At 47.0% G+C, this 14,909-nt stretch overlaps 2 protein-coding genes across 2 annotated transcripts; both read left to right on the top strand.

The window, feature by feature from the left end:
* Positions 1 to 1,231: 1,231 nt before the first annotated feature.
* LOC135110016 (uncharacterized) lies at positions 1,232 to 3,079 on the top strand. Its single transcript, XM_064022007.1, has 4 exons — positions 1,232 to 1,557; positions 1,655 to 2,300; positions 2,444 to 2,577; positions 2,662 to 3,079. Exons 1-4 carry the CDS (start codon positions 1,232 to 1,234, stop codon positions 3,077 to 3,079), a joined length of 1,524 nt encoding a protein of 507 aa, XP_063878077.1.
* Positions 3,080 to 6,883: 3,804 nt separating this feature from the next.
* On the top strand, positions 6,884 to 8,042 carry LOC135110015 (WAS/WASL-interacting protein family member 1-like). Its single transcript, XM_064022006.1, has 2 exons — positions 6,884 to 7,021; positions 7,263 to 8,042. Exons 1-2 carry the CDS (start codon positions 6,884 to 6,886, stop codon positions 8,040 to 8,042), a joined length of 918 nt encoding a protein of 305 aa, XP_063878076.1.
* The last annotated feature ends 6,867 nt before the right edge of the window (positions 8,043 to 14,909 follow it).

Here is a 14,909-nt window from a genome sequence, read left to right as displayed (position 1 = left end):
ACTGCTGAACTGAGGCAGGAGCGACTGCTACAGCAGGTCCTCGCGGAGGGGGGATACTTGGCCGCTGCCTCCCCATCAATAACACCACATTTGTAGTCCTTTCCGCAGTCTCGCCCGTTTTCAGCCCAGCCTGTTAACTGGGGCCACACCCAGGGCTGGCAATGGATCCTGCCTGGTCTTCGGTACCCCCAACTGAGTCCTGTCACACCCCTTCAGGCCTGACCACAACTCCCTTCAACATGGTAAGGCTTGACCGCTACCGCCACCAATTCAAGGTTATCTCCGCCAATGTACGTGGTCTCCGAACGAACATCGGAGACCTAACCCACAACTGTGTACTACGACACGGTGCAGATGCAGTTGTGGTGACGGAGACCTGGCTGAACGGAGAGGTGGAGCCATCGTTCGGCCAAATAGGTAGCTACATTCACTGGCCCAGGAGAGACCGACAGGATAGAGCTGGAGGTGGAGTGGTTGTCTGCTTCAGGGAGGGAATGTAGGCACAACAACTCGACGTGGACACGCCGCCTCAGCTGGAGGTGATGTTCTTCTGGGTTGTGCTGGCCGACCACTCTGCCCTCCTGCTATGTACTATGTACTGCCCCTTCCCCCCCCCGCCAGGGGCCTGACTCGCTCCTGTACCTCACGGAGGCCCTAGACGTCCTCCTTGTTAGTCATCGCTGCCAACACATCTTGCTTGTGGGCGACCTCAACCACCACCTGAAGCGCGACGCCTACGAGAAACTCCTGACGGTGCAGGGCCTGAAGAACCATGTGACCCTCCCCACTCATGAGCAGGGCGGGACCCTGGACCCCGTCATATCCTATCTGGAGGAGGACACACTCAGCTGCTACCAGCTGGGTCTCGTGGGCAGCTCTGACCACCATGCTGTCCTGACCCAGGTGGACATGGGTGTGGCTCGCCACGAGGCCACCACTCGCACAGTTTGGCTAAGGGATAGGGCAGACTGGGGCTCCCTTCACCGAGACCTGCACAGGACTGACTGGCCTTCCATCCTGCAGGGTGGAGTGCAGGTACAAGCGCGAACCTTCAACTTGGCGCTCCAGGAGTAACACGTGCCCCACCGGGAGCTCGTCGCCAGACCAACAGACCAGCCTTGGTTTGGCTACCGCTGCCGCGTTGCCGCTGAGGTGAAGTATTCTGCGTGGCTCCGCTACAAGCAGTCCCACTCGGCGCAACAAAGACCTACATCGTGCGGCCTGCAAGAGGATGGTGACGACCTGCCGGTGGGCCGTAGGGAGGTGGGAGGAGGACCTGCGGCGCCAGCTTGGTGGCCTTGGAGTGGGCAACAAGACTTGGTGGTCCCTTGTTAAGGGCAAACAGGGTCTCAACCGTCAGGACACTGTCCCTCCTCTCACAAGGCCCGACGGAACGGTGGCCACCAGCAGCAAGGACAAGGCCCAGCTGCTGGCCACCCTTTTCGCCAGGAAGATGGAGGTGGACGACCCTGAAAGGTCACCGCCTCTTCTGGAGCAGCAGTGCAGAGACACTGTCACCAAGGTGGAGGTGACGCAGGGGCTTGTCGAGCGCCTGCTGTGGGGCTCGATGTGCAAAAAGCTACCAGTCCCGACAACATCAGCCCGCATGTTTTGAAACAGTGTGCCCGCAAGCCGGCTGTCCCCCTCACCACAGTCTTCTCTGTCTGCTTACGGGAAAATACCTGGCCCTTAGTGTGGAAAGAGGCCCGGGTAGTTTCGTACACAAGAGGAGCTCCAGATCTGACCGAAAAAATTTTCGACCCATCTCCTTGACCGCTGTGGTGGGGAAAGTGTTCGAGAGGGTGGTGGCAGATGTGGTGTGTCGCCACCTCCAGGACAATTACCTCCTCCCGGACCAACAGTTTGGGCTCAGACCTGGGCGGTCCACCTCCGATCTCCTCATGGTCCTCACCGGGGGCTGGCATGACGCCCTTGACGGCGGCCTCGACACTGTTGTGGTGGCCCTGGATATAACGGGCGCCTTCGACAGGGTCTGGCATGGAGGCCTTCTGGAAAATCTGAGGGCAAAGAGGATCCAGGGTGACCTCCTTCAGCTCCTTGGCGACTACCTCCAAGGAAGAACCCTCCAGGTCGTTGTCAATGGGCAAGCGTCCGAGGCCCTCCTGGTGAGAGCATCAGTGCCACAGGGCTCGGTGCCAGTCTTGTGGAACACCTACGTGGACGATCTTCTCCGACAGCTACCGGCGGTCTCAGCTTATGCTGACGATTGCACTCTCTCCTGTACCTACCCTCGACACGAAAGTGTGCCTACTTCTGAAGAGATCAATCAGGAGCTTGGGGTGATACAGTAGTGGGGGCCCGCTGGCAGGTGACCTTTGCTCCGGAGAAGACACAGACAAGGGTAATCTCTCGATCCCCCGCTACCGAGCCAGCAGTGGAGGGAGGTCTACGCTTTGGTTGCCTTCCTCTCGAACTCCAGTAGTCCGTCAAGATTCTGGGGGTTGAGGTGGATCGAGGGCTGCGGTTTGACCGCCACATCAAACACATTGCCCTTAAGGCCTCCCACCGAGTCTCCTCCTTGAGGAGGGTGGCCAGCTTGCTCGACAGGAGAGGGAGGCTCTTGCTCTACAAGGCTCAGATACGGCCTTATTTGGAGTATGCCGCCCTCTCCTGGATGTCCTGTGCTGCCACACACATCAGCAAGCTCGACGGCATCCAGCGACGGGCGCTGCGACTGGTAGAAGCAGCAGGTGCCCCAGCCCATCATGAGGCTCCCGTCGACACGGTAGAGCACCGCAGGGACGTGGCGGCTTTTGTGGTGCTCCACAAGACACAGGTGCAGGGTCTGCCACATCTGGTGGGACTACGGCTGCCCCCCGCAGCCAGAGTCACCTCGCGGGACACAAGAACGGTGTTATCCAGTGGTGACTCAGTGGAAGTGCCGCGTTCCCGCTCCAGCCAACACCAGCGCACCTTTAGGGGGCGAGTCTCCAGAATGTGGAATGTCTTTGCGTCCTCCGTCCCTCATATCAGGGGGATGGATACCCAGGACGTGAAGTTAGCAGCACACCACTGTAGGGGCTCGTTCCCAACGCCCCTACTAACAATATTAGCATAAGGCCATAAAAAAATGTATTTATATGTGTATATCTTTATATTTATATTTGTGTGTTGTGTCACACCCCTAAAATAGGTTGCACATGGCAGTGCGCCTTCGGGTGATAATGTACCTATGTTTAAATAAAAAGAGAGAGAGAGAGAGAAAAAGAGAGAGAGAGAGAGAGAGAGAGAGAGAGAGAGAGAGAGAGAGAGAGAGAGAGAGAGAGAGAGAGAGAGAGAGAGAGAGGTCAATAAAAGTTCTCACGGCTTCCCTCGTATCATGCCTTTTTTTTTTTTTTGCTCGGAAGATTTCTCTGACTGAAGACGTTATCAGGGCAACTAAAAGACAGAAGATTTCTGGTTTCACCATAATAAATGTTGGAAAATATTCACTTAAATGATATTTGATTTAAAATTCTACGACAATTAGCAAGAAAGTTATGATATTCCTTTTTTTTATTCTTCTTACTCTGATTTTCCTTAATCTTATTCTTATTCTTATTCTTATTTTTTTTTCCTTCGTTCATCCTCTTTATTCTTATTCTTACTGTTATTGTTATTCTTTTCTTCCTTCGTTCATCCTCCTTATTCTTATTCTTATTTTGTCTACTCTCAGAGAGAGAGAGAGAGAGAGAGAGAGAGAGAGAGAGAGAGAGAGAGAGAGAGAGAGAGAGAGAGAGAGGACGGAAGAAATGGACACTATGCTACAGCGGCACAAGTGTTCCCACGTCATGATTCTGGAGGATCTAAACTTCCACCTGGAGGAGGATGCCTTAAACAGCCTCCTGATGGTGCAGGGTCTGACGAACCACGTGTCCTTCCCTACACATGAGAGGGGAGGGTCGCTGGACCCTGTGTTAACAAATCTCTCTGACTCCAGCATCGTCTGCCATCAACTGGGGACGGTGGGCACCTCCGATCACCATGCCTTGCTGGCACGCGTCAAGCCGGATATAGCGAGGGAGGCCGCCGCCCTGCGCATTATCTGGCTGTGGGAGCAGGTTGACTGGGCATTCCTGAGACACGACATCGTTCGCTTGGACTGGGACGCCCTACTGATAGGCAACACGGAGGAAAAGGCCCCAGCCCTCACCACCAAGCTCCTTGCCCTCCAGCAGCAACACGTCCCCAGCAGAAGGTACCTCGTTAGGCCTAGTGACCCTGCTTGGTTTGGTTACCGATGCTGAGCGGCCGCTGAGGCTAAACACGAAGCCTGGGTGAGGTACAAACGTCGTTTAACACACTACAACTGGGCCCAACATCGTGTGACGTGTAGACGGGTGACAGCTACCTGCAGGTGGGCGAGACGGCAGCAGCGAGAGGACATAGGGCAAAAGCTCTGTGGCTCAGGGGTTGGCCACAAGACCTGGTGGAGGCTTGTCAAGGAGCAGCAAGGAACAGGCCACCGTGACACTGTTCCTCCACTAACAAGGTTGGACGGGACAACAGCCACCAGCAGTGAGGACAAAGCTTCTCTACTCGCTGAGTTTTTCGCAGAGAAGATGTCAGTCACTGATCCGGGTAGACGTCCACCTCATCTCCCTCAGGAAACAGACCACACCGTCGCCGATGTTCAGGTGACACGTGAACAGGTGGAGCGGCTAATGAGGGAAGTAGAGGAGAACAAAGCCACCGGCCCGGACGACATCAGCACGCGGCTCCTCAAACGCTGCGCCAGTGAGCTGTCAGGTCCTCTCACCAGCGTCTTCAGGGCCTGCCTGATGGAGCACAGATGGCCCTCTATATGGAAGGAGGCGCGAGTGGTACCAGCCCACAAGAAGAACTCAAAGTCTGAGCCCAGCAACTACAGACCCATCTCGCTGCTCTCCGCGGTGGGCAAGTTGCTGGAGCAGGTAGTGGCAGGTGTCATCTGCCATCACCTGAGTGAGCACCGCTTCCTCTCAGACAGACAGTTCGGCTTCCGGCCTGGCCGCTCAACAGCGGACCTCCTCACCCTCCTCTCCCAAGGGTGGCAGGATGCCCTGGACGAAGGTCTGGATACTCTTGTGGTGGCCCTGGACATTGCTGGGGCCTTTGATAGGGTCTGGCACGCGGGGCTTGTAAAAAAGCTTTGCGCCAAGGGTATCCAGGGCAGCCTCCTTGCACTGCTCGAGGACTACCTCCAGGGGAGAACTCTCCGGGTAGTCATCAATGGACAGGCATCCCAGCCGTTACCTATACAGGCCTCAGTTCCACAGGGTTCAGTGTTAGGCCCGATCCTGTGGAACATATACTCGTACATCAATGACCTCCTGCGGCAAATACCGACTCTGCTTGCATACGCCGACGACTAAAGTCTCTCCCGCTCCTACTGCCGCTCCGACACTCAGCGAGCCGTTAGAGAGCTGAATAGGCAGCTGATGATGGAGTTGGGAGAGGCTTGGCAAGTCAGCTTCGCTCCAGAAAAGACGCAGGCCATGGTCATCTCACGGTCCCCAGCTGGCTCCCCAGCCGTCTCAGGCTGTCTGAGTTTTGGAGACCAGACACTTCCCCTCCAGGAACACGTCAAGTTGCTGGGAATGACAGTGGACTGCGGCCTGCGCTTTGACCGCCATGTTGTTGCTGTTGCCCACCAGGTCTCCCAGCGAGTCTCTGCACTGCGTCGGATGTCAGGAAACCTCGACTCCCGGGGCATCCTCACACTGTACAAGGCTCAGATACGGCCTTGTATGGAGTACAGTGCCTTGTCCTGGATGTCGAGTGCCCCCACCCACTTGCAGAGACTGGATGCTGTGCAACATTAAACGTTCTCTTGAAACTACGTAGCGTGTTGGCACTGATCACATAACTACTTAGTCATTTTCCCTCTGCACTGCTTCAAAAGAATCTATGTCTTTTCCATAGTGTAGTATCCAAAATGCAATGTTTAGTCCAGATGTGCTCTAACTAAAGCTGGATGACCTGTACATTTCTGTTTCTTACTGTCTTAGTGACGAATCTTGACTGGCATACTGTTCCCTTGGCCCAAGATCTGAGTTTACCTGTACTCTCAAGCCTTTTTTTCACTTTTTGTCCAACATAGTCTGATATAATTAAGGATGTAATCTACGTGTCAACTTCTACCTACTCTAAAGACCTTATATTTGTTTATGCTAGACTACGTTTGCCATTTTACTTACCATTCATATAGCCTCTCTAGGTCATCCTTCAGCTCACTAGCATCATGGTCTGTCTAAATTATACAACGAAAATGATAAAAATAATAATAATAATAATAATAATAATAATAGTAATAATATTAATAATAATAACAATATTAATAATAATAATAATAACAACAACAACAACAACAACAACAACAACAACAATAATAATGATAATACAAAAATTGTAAAAGCAAAAATATCCCATGAATATATTTTCCTGAAGTGAGCTTGACAGTCAAGTTAAAAAGGATAGCTAAAAAACAGCTATGAATTAAAGGTAGCCAGCCAGGCGAGGATGGATCCCAAAGGATTTTATCAGGTATATAGGACGAAGAATAGAAAAAACAATATGTCCATGAAATACAAGCATTTAATGGTAAGCTGGTTAGTTCCTACGAGATTAGTAAAATTCAGAAAGATTATTTTTTAACGTCTTCACCCAGGAAAACATGCAGGAAATGCCGAACAGTGAGCAGATGTTTAGGGCAGAAGAGGATGAGAAGCTGACATATATTACCATAACTAAGGAGATAGTGGAACAGGAGATAGACAGGCTGAAAACTTAAGGACACCAGGACGAGATGAAATATATTTCATAGTACTTAAGTAATGCAGAGAGGTTGTAGTGACTGGCCAGCCAAATAAACACTCCACGCTAATCCTCGTGGATTCCCAACATGCTAAGCTTCCCCGGTGTGGGACCGGCAAGACTCAAAGTCAGGTCAGGTCAACCACCTGGGAGCTGGGGGAACCCAGGAGGGAGCATTCAGTCTCGCCTTAACTCTCGTCTCGCACACCCGTGGCCGCTCGCCCTGGTATTGCTTTACACCAACAATAAACCCAAGACTGTAGTCTGTGTTTGCCTTCGTGTCCTTGGCGTGGAGAACACTACAGTTGATGACCCCGGAGTTACGCCGTGGCACGCGATGGCGACCACATATGATATGCTTAACGTTCCCGCCTTCACGCCTGACGTGGACAGGTGTTTTCCTCATCTCGAAGCGGTTTGGGATGGTGTGCTGATACGCGCTCTGGCGACGGCACCCTACCACGCAGCGTGGCATCGGGTACACGCCCCCATCCCGTGGACTACGCAGCACTAGCGGCGGCACAAGAGGCGACCATTGCACCACCTCGCGCCCGACGCCTCCCGCTCGTGCACCACCTCCAGCCGCTGCCCGCTCGTGCACCAACTCCTACCCCGGCCCGCCGCCGCCCGCTGATGCACCACCTCCTGCCCCGGCCAGCCACCGCCCGCTGATGCACCACTTCCTGCCCGGCCAGCCGCCGCCCGCTGATGCACCACTTCCTGCCCCGGCCAGCCGCCCGCTGATGCACCACTTCCTGCCCTGGCCCGCCGCCGCCTGCTCGTGCACCACCTCCCATCCCGCCCCGACGCCGCCCGCTGTTGCGCCATCTCGCCGCCCGTCCCTGCATCGCGTCCGACTCGCCCCCGCCCGACGCCGTCCGCTTGGGCACCACCTCCTGCCCCGCCGGACGCCGCCCGCTCGGGCAACACCTCCCGCCCTGCCCGAAGCCGACCGCTCGGGCACTAGTACTACCTCCTGTCTCGCCCGACGCCGGCCGCTGGTGCTCGCCCCTGCCCTCGCCGCCTGCTCCGGACCGCCCTCGCCGCCTGCTCCGGACCGCCCTCATCGCCTGCTCCGGGCCGCCCTCATCGCCTGCTTCGGACAGCCCGCGCTGCCTGTTCCGGACCACCCTCGCCGCCTGTTCCGGACCGCCCTCGCCGCCTGCTCCGGACTGCCCTCGCTGCCTAGCTCGGCCCTGTGGGTCGTCTCTCCCTATGTTTCTCGTTTCGTGGGGGAGGAGGGGTAATGTAGTGACTGGCCCGCCGGCTAGACACTCCACGCTAATCCTCGTGGAGCTGGGGGAACCCCACGAGGCAGCAGTCAGTCTCGCCTCGACTTATGTCTTGCACATTCGTAGCCGCTCGCCTGGGTATTGCTATACACCAACAATAAACCCAAGACTGTGGTCTGTGTTTGCATCCGTGTCCTTAGCGTGGAGAACACTACAAGGTTATTAGTGAACCGTTAGTTTCTGTCTTTAGCAAATCACTTGAGTCAGGTGAGGTACCGGTAATGTGGAGGCAGGCGCATGTTGTACCCATCTTTAAGAAAGGAGATAAAACTTTAACGTCTAATTATAGACCTGTCAGCTTAACTTGTCTTGTAGGTAAAATAATGGATTCAATAATAGCGAGGAATATTAGGGAGCATTCAGACAAACATAACTTGATAAATCAATCACAGCATGGCTTTACAAAGGAGAAGTCTTGCCTGACTAACTTGCTAAGTTTTTACAATAAAGTTTACGAGGCGGCAGATAATGGTTATAGTTATGACATCCTATAACTGGACTTTAGTAAAGCGTTTAATAAGGTACCCCATGAGAGGCTCCTGAGAAAGGTTAGGGCACACGGGATAGATGGGAAGGTGTCATACTTGATAAAGTCGTGGCTAAACGACAGGCGTTAGATCGTTGTAATAAACAGCTCTAAATCCGAGTGGGGTCAAGTAATTGGTGGGATGCCACAGTGATCAGTATTAGAAACATTGTTGTTTTCAGTATATATCAATGACTTGGATCTTGGAATTAGTAGTGATATTAGTAAACTTAGGAATGACACGAAGATAGGTAGATTCATTAGTTCAGAATCGGATGCCATAACCTTGCAGGCAGATTTGAATAGGATGAACGAATGGACAGACAGATGGCAAATGCAGTTTTATATCAACAAATGCAAAGTACTTTGAATAGGAAGAGGGAAACCAAACAGTAGGTACACAATAAACATTGAAGCTCTGGTAGGTTGAGTGTGTGAAAAAGATTTAGGAGTTATAGTTAGTTCTGAACTCAGTCTAAGAAAGCAATGTATAGAGGCCAGGAACAAGACAAATAGGGTATTGGGATAATTTTTTTTAGGAGTGTTAAATATAGAAGTCCCGAAGTCATGTTGTGCTGTTCAAATCTCATCTAGACTACGCTGTGCAGTTCTGGTACTCATATCACAGGAAGAATATAGGTCTACCAGAATCAGTACAAAGGGGAATGACTAAAAGGATATAGGGGATGAGGAATATTCCTTACGAAGCAAGACTGAAGCTGTTAAATTTACATTTTTTAGAGAGACGTAGGTTAACACTGGACCTGATAGCAGCCTTTTAGTGGTATAAGAGTTATAAAAAGAGGTTAGTAAGCAAAATTCTTAGGATCAGTAACCAGGATAGAACAAAAAATAACAGATTCGGGCTTGAAAAATTTAGGTTTAAAAAAGAGATAGGAAGGAGTTGGTTCTCAAATAGAGCGGTAGATGAATGGAAAGAACACAGTAATCAAGTTGTTAGTGCTGAGTCATTAGGGAAGAGAAGATTAGACAGATATATTGATGGAGATGATTGGTGGAAATAAGTAGGTATGTTTCTTACAGGGACTGCCACTTGTTGGCCTGATGGCTTCTTGCAGCTTTCCTTATATCTTATCTTTTTATGTTCTTATGTTTTTTTTTTTTTTATTCATTTATTTATTTTTATGTTAAAGGTAATGTTTTCTCTTTTTTATGATTATAATTTTTATGTAAGATATACAGATCTTATTTAAGATATATATGTTCTTATTTAAGATAAACATATAATTTAATGAAGTATATTCTAGTTACTTTTGGTGACAATTTGACGTATTTTTAGGTGCTCTTAACTGTATTCTACTCAGTTCTATCCAAGTGTACTTATTTTTGTACTTTGTTGTGTGAGCATATTTTTATTGTATTTTAGTGTATTTTTGTTCTCTCAATTATCCGATTGTATATTTAGGTACCTTTGCCAGTGTATTGCTATATTACGTTTGCTTTAAATGTCATTTCAACTGTAATTGCATAAGTGTAGATCACGTTGAATTTTCGTCAAATTTTGTTCTGAATGAGTGTGTATTGCATTTCTGGATTGTTGTATACTGTTGGCTGTATTGTGATGTAGATGAATACATTTCCTACGAGTATTTATACGTGTTGCATTTACCACAATATTTTGTTGTTTGGCAACAAAGACGAGTATCTTTATTACTATCTTATTTCTTTTTTTTCTGCGCATTTTTTCATACACTACAAAATAAATTCAAGTATGAAAAGTATTTATGAGCGTCACTTTTAAAGGGGACATGCAGGCGCCTCTCGGTTTACAAGATATGTGTGACTTGCAGAGATCGTGCAAACATAAATCGTATAAAATAAACACCAAATGTACTTGGGAAACGTAGTTTAGAGATGTGACCTTGAAACTAATATATATGTTAAGTGAACAATATGAACGCTAACAGTTCATCCTTGTTTATTATTTGTAATGTAAAATATACAAGCTGAAGTAATAAAAAAAAAAATGCAGAGAAGGAAGCTGGAAAAAAAAAAAAAATCCCTTAATATTTACGTTGCGCAGCGCGAATGAGTAGATGGGCTGGACCGTGCCAAACTGAAAACTGTGTAAAAAAAACATAAATTAATTATATTTCAAGTCATGTTAAAATGAATGCCTGTAAAACAAATGATACATAAAAAAAAATAACAAATTAATCAATCAATCAACAAATCAATAAATAAATAAAAGAAATAAAACTCGTGTAAAATATCACCTGTATATTCTGAAATGTGGTGTAATATCTTGACCGTAAACTTGAGAAAGGATGGCGATGGAATGTATGTACTGTCGTATATTTTTGCGGCTGCACTCTCCTGACATGATACTGATGTCGAGGTCTAAACGAGACAATGATGTGCTTCTTAAGATTAATATTAAGTCTGCTACAAGTGATACGATAAGGAAAGTTCAATTGCGTGTGTATATATATATATATATATATATATATATATATATATATATATATATATATATATATATATATATATATATATATATATATATATATATATATATATATATATATATATATATATATATATTAAACTCTAGAACTCCCTGCCTGCTTCTGTAGTTCCACCTTACTGTGACTTGAATTCCTTCAAGAGGGAGGTTTCAAAACACTTATCCTTCAATTTTTGACTACCACTTTGGACCCTTTTATGGGACTGTCATTTCAGTGGGCATTTTTTTATTTATTTATTTTTTTTCTTATGAACCTTTGTTGCCAATCCACGCTGAAATCAAACGTGCCTCCCAGAAGGATTATTTCAGATGCCAGTCCGTTGAAGATAGGCCGGTGAGGTTAGGTAATGTAAGGTTAGATTAGTGTCCATAAGAATGGGTCAAAGGGGGCAGAGCCCCAGGTTAGGTTAGATTTGGTTAGGTAAAGTTAAGTTAGGTAAGGTTAGATTAGGTTAGATTTGTGTCCTTCATGGTAGTCCGGTGTGGCGAAGCACTCGGATAAGTTAGGTTAGGTAAAGTTAGGTTAGGTAGAAATTTCACCTGTTTTCAAAACATTTCATTTATTTATTCATTTATATATATATATATATATATATATATATATATATATATATATATATATATATATATATATATATATATATATATATATATATATATATATATATATATATATATATATTTTATTATTTTTTTTTATAGGAAGGACACAAGCCAAGGGCAAAAAAAAACAATAAAAAAAAAATCCACTGAAATGCCAGTCCCAATTCAGGGTTGAAGCAGTAGTCAAAAAAATTGATGAATATGTGTCTTGAAACCTCCCTCTTGAAGGAATTCAAGTCAAAGGAAGATGGAAATACAGAAGCAGGCAGGGAGGTCCAGAGTTTACCAGAGAAAGAGATGAATGATTGAGAATACTGGTTAACTCATGCGTTATAGAAATGGAAAGAACAGGGGTGAGAGAAAGAAAAAAAAGTCTTGTGCAGCGAGGCCACGGGAAGAGGGGATACATGCAGTTAGCAAGATCAGAAGAGCAGTTAGCATGAAAATAGTAGTAAAAGACAGCTAGAGCTGCAACATTACGGCGATAAGAGACAGGCTGAAGACAGTCAGTTAGAGGAGAGGAGTTGATGACACGAAAAGCTTTTCATTCTACCCTGTCTAGAAGAACGGTATGAATGGAAACCCTCCAGACATATGAAGCATACTATTTACATGAACGGATCCTTGTACAGAGTTAGCAGCTGGGGGGTGAGAAAAACTGGCGGAGACGTTTCAGAGCGCCTAACTTCATAAAAGCTGTTTTAGCTAGAGATGAGATTTGAAATTTCCAGTTCATATTATAAGTAAAGGACAGACCGAGGATGTTCAGTGTGGAAGAGGGGGACACTTTAGTGTCATTGAAGAAAAGGGGATATTTTTCTGGAAGGTTGTGTCGAGTTGATAGATGGAGGAATTGAGTTTTTGAGACACTGAACAATACCAAGTTTGCTCTGCTCCAATCAGAAATTTTAGAAAGATCAGAAGTCAAGCGTTCTGTGGCTTCCCTGCGTGAAATATTTACCACCTGATGGGTTGGACGTCTATGAAAAGACGTGGAAAAGTGCAAGGTGGTATCATCAGCGTAGGAGTGGATAGGGCAAGAAGGTTGGTTTAGATGATCATTAATTAATAATAAGAAGAGAGCGGGTGACAGGACAGAACCCTGAGGAACACCACTGTTAATAGATTTAGGAGAAGAGCAGTGACCGTCTACCACAGCAGCAATAGAGCGGTCAGAAAGGAAACTTGAGATGAAGTTACAGAGAGAAGGATAGAAGCCGTAGGAGGGTAGTTTGGAAATCAAAGCTTTGTGCCAGACTCTATCAAAAGCTTTTGATATGTCCAAGGCAACAGCAAAAGTTTCACCAAATCTGTAAAAGAGGATGGAACCCAAACTGGCGATCAGATAAAAAGTTGTGAAGAGATAGATGTTTAAGAATTTTCCTGTTGAGAATATATTCAAAGACTTCAGATAGGCAGGAAATTAAAGCAATAGGACGGTAGTTTGAGTGATTAGAACGGTCACCCTTTTTAAGAACAGGTTGAATGTAGGCATACTTCCAGCAAGAAGGAAAGGTAGATGTTGACAGACAGAGCTGAAAGAGTTTGACTAGACAAGGTGCAAGCACGGGGGCACAGTTTCGGAAAACACTAGGAGGGACCCCATCAGGTCCAAAAGCCTTCCGAAGGGCATGGAATAGAATGGTTGAAATAGAGGAGGGAAAGAAGAGGAAGAAAAGTTATTGGATATATTTTTGGCTAGATGCTAGAAGTCACGAGGTGAGTTACATCTTGAAAGTTTTTGACACTTTCTGTTAATGAAGGAGTTTTTGGCTAGTTGGAGAACAGACTTGGCATGGTTTCGGGCACAAATATAAAGTGCATGAGATTCTGGTGATGGAAGACTTAAGTACCTTTTGTGGTCTACCTCTCTATCATGTATAGCACGAGAACAAACTGTGTTAAACCAAGGTTTAGAAGGTTTAGGAAGAGAAAAAGAGTGAGGAATTTACGCCTCCATGCCAGACACTATTGCCTCTGTTATGCACTCAGCACACAAAGACGGGTCCCTGACATGGAAGCAGTAGTCATTCCAAGGAAAATCAGCAAAATACCTCCTCAGGTCCCCCCAACTAGCAGAGGCAAAACGCCAGAGGCACCTTCGCTTAGGGGGATCCTGAGAAGGGATTGGAGCGATAGGACAAGATACAGATATTAGATTGTGATCGGAGGAGCCTAATGGAGAAGAAAAGTTGACAGCATCAGCAGAAGGATTAGAGGTCAGGAGAAGGTCAATAATGTTGGGCGTATCTCCAAGATGGTCAGGAATACGAGTAGGGTATTGCACCAATTGCTCTAGGTCGTGGAAGATAGCAAAGTTGAAGGCTAGTTCACCAGGGTGGTCAGTGAAGGGAGAGGAAAGCCAAAGCTAGTGGTGAACACTGAAGTCTCCAAAAATGGAGATCTTTGTAAAAGGGAAGAGGGTCAGAATATGCTCCACTTTGAAAGTTAAGTAGTCAAAGAATTTCTTATAGTCGGAGAAGTTAGGTGAGAGGTATACGATATAGATAAATTTAGTTGAGACTGACTCTTTAGTCGTAGCCAGATGGTAGAAAACTCCGAAGATTCAAGACTTTGGGCACGAGAGCAGGTTAAGTCATAAACGCAGCATCCAGTTTTGGATCGAAAATGCGAATAGAGAAAGTAGGAGGGAACAGAAAAGGGACTACTGTCAGTTGCTTCAGACACCTGAGTTTCAGTGAGGAAAAGAAGATGAGGTTTAGAAGGTGAGAGATGGTGTTCTACAAATTAAAAATTAGATCTTAGACCGCGAATGTTGCAGAAATTAATAAATAAAAAAGTTGAGAAGGATGTCAAGACACTTAGGGTCGTCGACAGAAAGGCAGTCCGAGCTGGGGACATTTATGCTCCCCTCCCCAGATGGGGACTCCGAGGCTGGTGTAGGAGTCGCCATGATGATTTGAAAATTTTTGAGTGATGGGTGTCTGTGCTATTAGGTGCTTGTAATTTTGTGTGGAAGAGAGTTGCCTTTAGAAGGCAGGCTGTGACTGCCCCCTTGTATTGTGAGACACAAAGGGAAATGTTCAGTGAGGTCAGAGCTGGGGTTAATGATAAGTTCATAGCACCCTCTGAACAGTGCTTTAGACCTCACTGGGAGTAATGATCGTTTCGGCAGGTGTCTACTGCCTCCTTCTGCCTAAGTATGAGACGCCATATATATATATATATATATATATATATATAT

The sequence above is a fragment of the Scylla paramamosain genome, chromosome 19 (assembly GCF_035594125.1).
Source record: "Scylla paramamosain isolate STU-SP2022 chromosome 19, ASM3559412v1, whole genome shotgun sequence".
Classification (NCBI taxonomy): domain Eukaryota; kingdom Metazoa; phylum Arthropoda; class Malacostraca; order Decapoda; family Portunidae; genus Scylla; species Scylla paramamosain.
The sequence above is the reverse complement of the archived record's forward strand: the minus strand, read 5'-3'. Positions and strand labels throughout refer to the sequence as shown.